The 10,335-nt window shown below is 46.0% G+C and overlaps 1 protein-coding gene across 3 annotated transcripts; it reads right to left on the bottom strand.

The window, feature by feature from the left end:
- Positions 1–6,268: 6,268 nt before the first annotated feature.
- Positions 6,269–9,794, bottom strand: PRR15 (proline rich 15). Of its 3 annotated transcripts, none has more exons than XM_033193760.1 (2): positions 9,208–9,794; positions 6,269–7,382 (listed from the first exon to the last, which is right to left on the bottom strand). In XM_033193760.1, the coding sequence occupies exon 2, from the start codon at positions 7,235–7,237 to the stop codon at positions 6,848–6,850; it is 390 nt and encodes a 129-aa protein (XP_033049651.1). In that variant the 5' UTR covers positions 7,238–7,382; positions 9,208–9,794; the 3' UTR covers positions 6,269–6,847. The 3 variants fall into 3 exon arrangements, with proteins under 3 accessions (XP_033049651.1, XP_033049653.1, XP_033049652.1); XM_033193762.1 differs by having other exon boundaries at positions 6,269–7,377; positions 9,208–9,787; XM_033193761.1 differs by lacking the exon at positions 9,208–9,794 and adding an exon at positions 7,820–8,738.
- Positions 9,795–10,335: the final 541 nt, after the last annotated feature.

Genomic DNA, 10,335 nt, shown 5'->3' with positions numbered 1-10,335 from the left:
GGAGAGTGTTTGGAGAGATGGCGGGGGAGAGAGATAGAGAGAGAGAGAGAGAGAGAGAGAGAGAGAGAGAGAGAGAGAGAGAGAGCTGGAGAGAAATGGGCAGAGGCTGAACCAAGTAGAACCCTTCAAGAACTTTAAATGATCTTGAATTTTATTTTGAGGGCATTGTCTCATCAGAGTGTGTTAAATAGAAGAAGGAGATGTCATAAAACTGATGCAACCTGGGCTACAGGAATGCAAATTTCCTCCCCATACTGTATTAACTTAGTGATATTTCCTATGGTATTTTTATCCATGAAGCTCAAAGCATTTAATGATTAGTGCTTTAGGACCTACTGGTATACAATAACCAGCAACTTTTGCTGGTGGGGCACCATGGCAACTTCTCAACCAATCAGTGGGTCATGGCCAAGTCACTTCCAATAAGGTTTGAGGGTTTGGAGGGAAAAGGGGGGATCTTCTTTGAGCACTCTGTCTCAATTCTAGGGGTAGTGGCTGCTCATTGGCATGAGCAATATATTCTTTAGGGTTCCCTTTACTTCTTAGCAGTCAATCCTTGCTATATGTAATAGTTGTTTATATTAAATATACTTGTTCAAATTACTATGTGGCTCCTCTGTCCTGATTGGACTCTGACTGATTCACAACCCCCAGACATTTCTCTACCAGGCAGACATAACCTGCTTCCCCAAAGGAAAAAAGATTGTGGCCCTGCTAAGAGCTACATGCTAGCTGCTTGTTCTATCTGAAGGGTCCACTTCCTTGTAGATTAACCAGGAGTTCATGAAAGTTCATAAGGAATGAACATTGCCCCCTGAATTTTCCGAGCCCCATGACTAAAATGGCAGAGAGACATGAAATCATATTTATGTGCTATAGTTCCTGCTGGGGGATAACACAGGCTTGAATGTACTACTCATAGATGTGTCTCAACAGAGTGATCAGATCTGCTTGGGAGAAGGAGGCCCATAGCAGCTAAACAGAAAGAGCTTCTTGAATCTTGAAGGCTGATTGAGGATTTGCTAGGCAGGTGGTGGAGAAAGAACATGCCCAATAGAGGCAATAGGATTGACAGATGTTTGCAGACATAGCAAGGCACAACCATGCATCAGGGGTTGTCTGTCATGTGGAATAGCCAGATATGGTGAAGCGGTTTGACCTTATCCTGCAGGATTTCAAACAAAGTATGGAGAACAGTGAAGAAACAGTTGTCTTCAGGCCCCTGTGCCTGTAGGGAATGAATTCCTGACCTAGGACATCAACGGGAATGGAAAAAATGAGCTTAAACAGAGTAGACAATCAGGGTGGTTGACAGAATTTTGGACCCTGAAGAGCTAGTTATGAGGAACAAATGAAGTAATAGACATGAAAGCACACTTTTTGATGCCAATCGACCATAATAAGATATCTCTTCCACAATTTGATTCTGAAAATGAATAATGAGGCTTCATGTTCCTAGATAGCACGATTACCCCAATCATTAGGCCAAATGACAGTACAGTGGTGGTGGCATCCATAATGCAGTTTATACTTCTCAGCCTTCCCTCCCATCACCCCACCTAACAATCAGTACTGGACAGCTGGTGCCTTTTTTTTTTCAAAGTAAACAAAGAACATTTTATGGGTTTACTTTTACAACAAGTTGCTCAGAATAGGAGAATACTCAACCAGAGTTTTAGAGCAGGAATGTAAACTAATTCCCCAGTTTTACACAAGAGTAGACTAACACCCCTATCACCTAAGATTTACCTAAGAGCAAGTCAGAGAGAGGACTATATTCAGGTGTCTTGAAAACTGCAGTTTTCTGCTGCTATCCTTGTGAGGTATCAATCAAGGGGTATGCTTACTGACTGGCTGCTAGAAAGAAATGCCATAATTCAGTATATTTATAACTCAAGGAAAATTCCTTCTTTCTTTTTTTTTTTTTCTTTTTTTGAGACAGAGTGTCACTCTTGTTGCCCAGGCTGGAGTGCAACGGTACGATCTTGGCTCACTGCAACCTCTACCTCCTGGGTTCAAGCGATTCTCCTGTCTCAACCTCCTGAGTAGCTGGGATTACAGGTGTGCACCACCATGCTCAACTAATTTTTATATTATTAGTAGAGACGGGGTTTTACCATGTTAGCCGGGCTGGTCTCGAACTCCTGACCTCAGGTGATCCACCTGCCTTGGCCTCCCAAATTACTAGGATTACAGGCATGAGTCACTGTGCCCAGCCACAGGAAAATGTCTTCTTAAATGTCACATTGAGGTCCAGCATTGGTCTCATAATCCCTACTCAACCAGCAGGTGCATCAGTGTCTGGTTCTTCTTAGGGTTAGGGATCTTCAGTTTCTTTAAACTGAACCTTCCTGATTTTAGGGCCATAAATTTTTATCTCCTGTGTAAACAGTCTTGTTCCACACTTCAGAAATAAAGACACTCCATTCATGGACCTTATTATTGTAGAAGATTATGCCAACAACTTTGACATGATAATTATGAGTCTATCATTTCATCATCTGTAGTACAATTTTGTTTGAAAGCACAGCTGATTCCCTTGCTTTGAATTCCCAGAAGGACTGCTTTTATTCCACTGCCCATCTTATTTATCATGTTTGACAGCTATTGCCATTTCTAAATAAATGGTCAACTGTCTTCTTCTAAGGCAAAGTCTGATAGTTTCCTTAATCCTATCTGCTTAGTGGTCATCTTCTCACCATGAACACTGTTCATCCCATGTTGCAAATCTGCATGGTCTTCTTCTAACAAAGTGGCAACACACTGTGCCTGCAGGAGTCTGGGGAGGCCCATGGGCCTCCTAGCAGCCCCTCTTCTGTGTCCCTGGGACTCATGGGAATGCATGTGCAATGGCTTGGAGGCAAGGTAAGAATGGGGTCAGGGAGTACAAAGAACAGGTAAGAAGAAACATGCTGCAATGGGACAGCCAGCCCATCGGTGACAAACTTTGCTGTGGGTTCCACACTTGTTTCTAGTCTACGATATTTATTTTTTGTTTTGTTTTGCTTTTTATTTTTGAGACAGGGTCTTGCTCTGTCGCACAGGCTGGAATGGAGTGGCGCAATCTCGGCTCAGTGCAGACACGACCTCTGAGGCTTAAGCAATTCTCCCACCTTAGCCTCCCAAAGTGCTGAGATTACAGGTGTGAGCCATCACACCCAGCCTTAGACTATGGTATTTGTATGTTGACATCCAAATGTATAAAATATCTCTGGTCCCACTTTTTACTTGTCATGGAGGTAAACATGGATTTATCTCAACAAACAATCTCCCACATTTCTGTTATAATGAAACCCTCTAAAAATAAAGCAGACTTGAAGAAATCTGTCTTCCTTACTATATCATGCTAGCCTTTTATGTGCTTGTTTTTAGTCTGATTGACACTTCTCAGCTGGGGAAAAAGAATATTCTTTCTTTTTTCATAAAAGGTCTCTTGGGGTCACTGGATGTAAGTGTCCTTTCACTTATTTCTTTCAAGTTTACCTTTCCTTTGAAATTCTGTCTGCTCATTTTTAGTATTTGCTTCTTTCAAAGCACCCAAATATTCTTCTGCACGTCTCAGGAAAAGCACTATTTTTGACAAAGCTTTTAGTCAATGCTCATTAGGTTTCTATTTCCCTTCTAAGGACTTGGCAGGACTAGAATTGCTGAGTTCACATAATGTTTCAAAGCAGCAAAAATATTTCCAGGTGTTATATACTAAAGCAGAACATCCTAATTGCATATGTAAAATCGGGTTTGTGCTTCTGAAATCAAGTCAGAATGTGCTGAACAATAGAAGTACAGACACAAAGAGACGTTCAGGTGACCTGTAATATGAGTCACTGCCCAGCCACCAATTTTGCAAGGAGAGTCACTGGGGCAAAAACTACCCTTTGTATATAATTATAGTGGTTACAAAAGTATTTAGCAAATACACTGCTAGAGTTTTGTTCCTTTTTTTCCCATATCTTTGGAAGCATAGTGTTAAAATTTCTGAAATGGCTTCCAAATTTGTGAGTGAAATTTCATTTGTAAGGTAATTTAAAGAAAAGTCTGACTGCAAATTTAATTCAACTTTTTTTTACTATAAATTATCTCAAGGTTTAAAAAATTTAAATCTGTATATATTATTGGAATGTAATTAAACATCTGTAAAGCACATACATCCCAGCAAGACATATCAAGACTGATATTCTCTCATCTTCCTTATGATCTTTCTATCCCACCAATTTTGCTTGGTTTCTGATTTCACTAAGTTGGGATTAAATCAGTGTATTCCTCCCACTGCATAATTTAGGACTGCTTTAAAACGATGTAATTACAAACCTCAGTGGCAGATTGTGAATTGCATTCACTGTCATAACTGCATTAGCATGGTTTAAAATTCTCTCAGAACAGTGGGGTAAAAATGTTTATGTTAATACGGTAATAAGTTCTATTGCTCTACTGTATGTCTGCTATTGATTATCTGCAGCAATTGTAGATTTGGATGGGATCCAAAATTAGACACGGAACCTTGAAACTTGCCAATGTTTTGTTCATCTATGGTAATTTTAAAGAAAAAAGTTCTTTAAAACAATAAAACTGGATGAAAGGGTTAGTATAGGATTTTAAACTTAAGTAATTGCAGACTTAATTTTATAAATAGGTAGAGTCCTGATCTATCGGTTTTCCTGAAGCAAAGAGAGAACATTTTGGGTAGTTACCTACTCTAATTTTGATTACTTTCTACAGAGTGAAATTAAAATACTTCTTGAGCATTTTCCAAAGCCTTATTTGACAACATTACCTATATTCACTCCCATTGCTCTGCCAACCCACAATCCTGTCCCTTATCATGAATTCCTTTTTCATGCCAAGTCTTAATTCCCTCTTTTCTGAATCTAAAGATGGCAGGCCCATTTAAACTGAATATAGTCTTCCTGATCCAGGAAGCCCACCTGGATAAGATTTTGGTCACATACTTTCCAGTTTTAAGTATACAATGAAAATGTCTTTTCATGCTTAAAAAAGCCCTCTTACATACTTTCTGTTAATTTAAGGTGCTCATAACCTCTAGATAAACACTTTCCTTTAGTGTAAGGCCTTTGGTATGTGGAAACTCATGTATCAAAATTAGCTCTATTATTCTGCTGGTACTGAAGCTTGATTCATTAATTTAAATTCATTTCAGCCATCTTCACCAAATTTCTTTAATTTCTTTGAACAATTGACATGTTTTGCTACTTTATAAATTACTAATTTGGGAGAAACAAAAAAATAGCTTGTCTACATATAAAAATCGAGAAGCTATAATTAAGTTCCTGCTTGTCATTATCTACAAAGATATACACTTTGATCAATATAATTTCCCTACCATGCATTTCTGGGTGTTTATAAATGAACTGCATTGTGGTGGGAAAAGATCCCAGTGCCTCTTAACGACTACAATAACTCTCTTGTAATTTTCTCAAAGCAAATGGTATTCGTTTACTCTTTTTCTTGAAGTTCATAATAAAAGCAAACAGATTTTTGTTAAGAATCTTCAGGTTGGTAGATCTAAAGGGTCTGAAACTAGATAAATGCATACTTTAAAGAAATAAGCTTTTAAAGCAAAGGGGTGGGGGAAAATCCCCCACCTCTTTAGCTGCACAGAGTTCAGTTTTTTGTTTTTTTTTTGAGATGGAGTCTCGCTCAGTTGCCCAGGCTGGAGTGCAGTGGCACGATCTCAACTCACTGCAACCTCCACCTCCCAGGTTCAAGCAATTCTCCTGTCTCAGCCTCCCAAGCAGCTGGGACTACAGGTGCCTGCCACCACGCCCAGCTAATTTTTGTATTTTTAGTAGCGACAGGGTTTCACCTTGTTGGTCAGGCTGGTCTTCAACTCCTGACCTCAGTTGATCCACCTGCCTAGGCCTCCCAAAGTGCTGGGATTACAGGTGTGAGCCACCGCACCTGGCCTTGTTTAATTTTAGACAATCGTAAGTTTAACAATAGATACCGAAAGGGATGTATTACTAGCATTGTAACTTACTATAGTCTGTGAAAATGCACTGAATTTAGGAATAATGAATTGGTACCTCTCTCCCTTCCTTGAATTTGGCTGATAAATAGGGATATCTGGCTAACAGGTTCCAGTCCGGGTGTTGCTGGTTTCCAGAAATATTCTCTTCCCTGCCGCTTTCCAATAATCACTGTTATGTTGTGTGGCAAATGATTAACTCTCACCTCGGACTTTGCATGCCTGCTTTTAAGTACGATGGGTTTCAGTCTTGGAATGGAAAAAATACAAAAGTCACCTTAAGTCTTACAGTGCAAGGGTTTTAATAGTCCACACTAAAATAGACGGTACAGTTTTGTAGTTTAACATTAAAAGCAATCCTGCCTTACCTAAAATGCTTCTACTTAAGAATGCTTCTTCCTCCCCCACTCCTTCACTTAAGGTATACGTCTACGGAGGTACCCCTAAAGTGCATTTCTCAGGCATTAAAAACAGCACTGTGATTTGCTTTCCACAGAGTCCTAAATAACAGCCACCTTCTTCATTTGAGAGGCTACAGAGTTCAAGCTGAGTTGTGACAGAAGCCAGGGGGCCAGGGTCCCAGAATAGCTTTTTGAAAAAAATAATTATGCCACCCTCCTCCGCTGCAGGTATCTTCTCTTACCACAAATAAATATTTAATGCATCCTTGGAGTCATGAAATATTGAGAACCCAATTGACACTTCAATTTCCAGAAAAATAAAATCATGAAGGCATTGTGTAAATATTCTGAATTTGGTGGAATGAGACAACACGTGAGGGGGCGGGCCTGAAGTCTCGGGTTTGGAACTGGGGGCTTGGGGTAGTGCTGGGTAGACAGTCTTGGAGCGCGAAGGCTATTGGGGCTATTGCTTGTCCTCGTGGGGGTCACCAGGGAAGTCCGCCTCCTCCGGGGACCTGCCCGCCTCCGGGAGCAGCGTGGCGCGCACTTTCCTCTTCTCCTTAAAGCGGCCGGAGCGCGAGATCTTCAAATTGCGGCGGCTGCTGCCGGATTTGTCCCCGTATAACTTGTCTGGTTTGGGGGGCTCGCCGGCGCCCCCGAGGAGATTGGGGTGCTGATTCTCCCGGGAGCTGCTGGTGCAGTCCGGGCTGGGCGGCGCAGGTGGCGTGGGCTCCCCCGGAGCGGGCTGGGCGGGAGGCTGCACCCCCACTGCAGCTTCCTTGCTTTTCTTTCTGCTGTTCGTGAGCGATTTCCACCAGGGGCCCGAGCTGCCCGCACTGCCGCTGTCGGCCATGGCCGGAGGGCCTAGGGGCTCCCGGCACCCAGATGGAAGGGCCAAGGCGGCCCCTCCCTCCACGTGGTCTCCGGCAGTTCACTCCACCCCTTCCCCGGCTTACCACACGTGGGCTGCGGGGTGGATGCTGAGGCAGCGGCCTGTGCTGGGGAAGAAAACAAAACTTGGTTACTGCGTTGGTTGAAGTCATGTGCCCCCCAGTCCCATTTCCCCTCCCCTGTGCTGTCTGGCACCGGATCGGCTAGGGTGGAGAGACCCAATCCCGTAGCCACGTAGCCCACATTAGAGTTAGACGCCACGGGGCCCCGTAGGGTGCTGGCGGAAGGCACCCACGCTTTCAGGGCACCATCATCTGGTCTCCAGGCTGAGCCTTGAACTCTTTGGCTTCAACCTTTGCCTTGCCTTCAGGGGAAGTGCAGTGCAGTGGTCAGCGTGCACGGGGGACCCAGGGGAGGTACCCAGCCCTCTGGATCAACCCGTCTCGAGAGGGAAAATGACCTGCCCTGTCCACACTGCTTGACTGTAGATGGATGCCCAAAGGTGACCCATCCGGCCCAGGGCGGCTTCCCTTTGGATGAGCACCTGGGAGGAGGGCGCTGGAAACCAAGTGCATCCTCTCTACAGGTGAACGGTGAGTATTAATTAGTCCATTGTCAAACAGTCAAATTTCCCTGCAAGATTTGCTCCTGTCGACTTTCGTCCCAGGCCTTTTCGATGAGATACTTAAGAGAATTTATATCCCAGTAGGAGAGAAGGACAAGCTTATGATATTTTTGTTTTGGTTCTTTTAAATTCTGCTTTTGACCACTTCTGCCTTGTGACTTTCAAAGAAGCATGTCTAGACTTAACTTCCCTTGAAAACCGCCATCCTAATTCTTCCTTTTATTCCCCAGAGCCCAATCTTGCGTCTTTTTGAAGTCACCCCTCGGCTGACGGTTGAGATGAAGCCAAGCGGCATCAAATGGCCTCTTCCCTTAGTTTTGTATTAAAATATGCAGCGAGTCTGTACCACGCAGCTCAACTCGGGAGAATTCCAGTTACAAAGTAAAGGCTTCTCTTCTTTTCCTTGTGCAATCCCTCCTCCCAAGGAGAAAGAACGCAACTAGGAACTCCGAAACAACGTGCTTCTTCCCCAAGCTTCTAAGACGCCCCCACCCCCGCTCTGCGAAGCGAAAGGCCGCTTCTGAGCACTTAGGTGCTGGTACAGCAAGCAAGACTCTCAGCCCACTTTCTGTGCGGGGTCTCTTGGGCGCTGCTACCAGCAACGCGCAGGATTCGCCTGCGCCGCGGCTCACTTCCAGGTTTCCGCTCGGCTCCTTCCCAGCCCACGCGCCGGGCGCTCCTGGGATTGGCGAATGCGCTGGATAGGGAAACTTCGGCGGTGTTTGTTGTAGGAGGTTCTCTTCCCGGAACCGCCAGGGAGAGGAAGTCTGATCGCCTACGGGAGGCGGCGGGGCGGCCTCGGCTGCGCCCCGAAACCGCTGCACCAGCTCCTCCCCAGGATGCCCTGAGGACACACTCGGGCAGCGACTTGAAAACAATACAAGAAAAATCGGCCAAAAGTTCTTTCGGTACAAAAGGCACCCACGCCCTCAGGCACAATTAGCAACTGCGTCTGCAAACATCCCATTCCCTCCTACTTTGCGATCGGAAAAGCAACCCCTACCCCCAAGTCATTTACTAACAGTGGTGGTAAGGTGTCCTGATGCTGCTTTCTCTCCTCTAACCTACAATTTCTTCTTCACAATTATCAACTTTGTGAGCACGGAAGGGCTTTGTACGAATTGAGCAAGGAAAAGATGGCAAATTACGCAAAAGCACAGAAAACGGAGTTCTGGAGCGTCCGTGGTTTTCAGCCTCTCTTAGGGCGCCGGGAGGCGGGTACCTGGGAGGTACCAGGCAGCACCCCAGGGTGACCCCCGGCGCCAGGCTCTCTCTCGGCGGACGCCGAACCACCCCCAGTCGCTCACCTGCTCGGGCTTCGCAGGACCCCGAGGCCCCGCGCGGTGAACTTGGCCAACAGCACCGAGGGGGCGCGCTTGGATTAACCTGGAAGCCGGGGCTCGAGTCCCTGGGCGCAGACTTGGAGAGGTCAGGCTTCTGGAAAGTGTACAGGTCGGAATTCCCGCAGCCCAGCTAAATCAAGTGCTGCTGCTGGTCTCCTCGGGCACCTCCAATTTATGTGCGCTGCGGCGGAAGCCCGGGGCTCGCAGCGCAGTCTGTTCAGGTCGGAGGGGGCGGCGGCGAGGGGCTACCAGACTCGCTGCCCGGGGTGAAGGTCCAGGCCGGCTTTCCGGGCTAGTAGTGTTTCATTCGCCGGCGCGTCCCTCTTCCCTGCTAGCACCGCCCGGGAGCCGGCTGAGAGATGGGACCCTGGCTGTTCACTCTGGCGCATCGAACTTGCCTGCGCGTCCGTAGGAACGCAGAAAAGACATCTGCCCACCTGCTGGTTATTTACCAAGTGATTCGGGAAACCAGAAGGCTGGAGCAGCTGGGGGAGAAAAGAAAATAACCCAGGAGGCGGTCACCGCTGCCACAGGTGCAGGTAGGAACTTCGTGTTCCCGCCCTCCAGGGGAGGAGATTGGATCAGGCGCCAGCCTTGAGGTGTTTGATTGGAGAAAAGCTGTGCAGCGCCGCTCCCCCGACCGACTCCTTGAGAAGAAACGGCGGAGACCTGAGGCCGAGGTGGTAGGTGGGCTCTGCTGGGTGAAAGTTGCCGCAGCAGCTCTCCCTTGGCCCCTTCCCGGTTTATTTTCCCCCTTGCTTTCCGGGTCCCGGGATCCCAAGTTTTGTAACTCACGGGAGCGAATCCACACCCGAGCAAAATGTTCGTGAGTTTCAGTCGCTCTTAGTTGAAAGGCTGTAAAGTTATTAACAAGTCCGCTGTGTGCCAGCCAGGCGCCGTTGCAGGCTCTTTCTGTGGATTAAGTCATTTATTTCTCACAGCAACCTTAGGAGGTAGGTGGTATTATTATTATTATTGTTGTTATTATTATTATTATTCTCACTCGACAGGCGAGGAAACCCTAACACGGGAAAATGGTTGCTCAGGGTTGCCTGTCTGGTACGTGGCAGAGCAGGGTTGGAACCCAGGAGG

This window comes from Trachypithecus francoisi, unplaced genomic scaffold (genome assembly GCF_009764315.1).
Source record: "Trachypithecus francoisi isolate TF-2019V2 unplaced genomic scaffold, Tfra_2.0 Lachesis_group4, whole genome shotgun sequence".
Taxonomy (NCBI): Eukaryota; Metazoa; Chordata; class Mammalia; order Primates; family Cercopithecidae; genus Trachypithecus; species Trachypithecus francoisi.
This window is presented reverse-complemented; position numbering and strand designations above follow the sequence as displayed.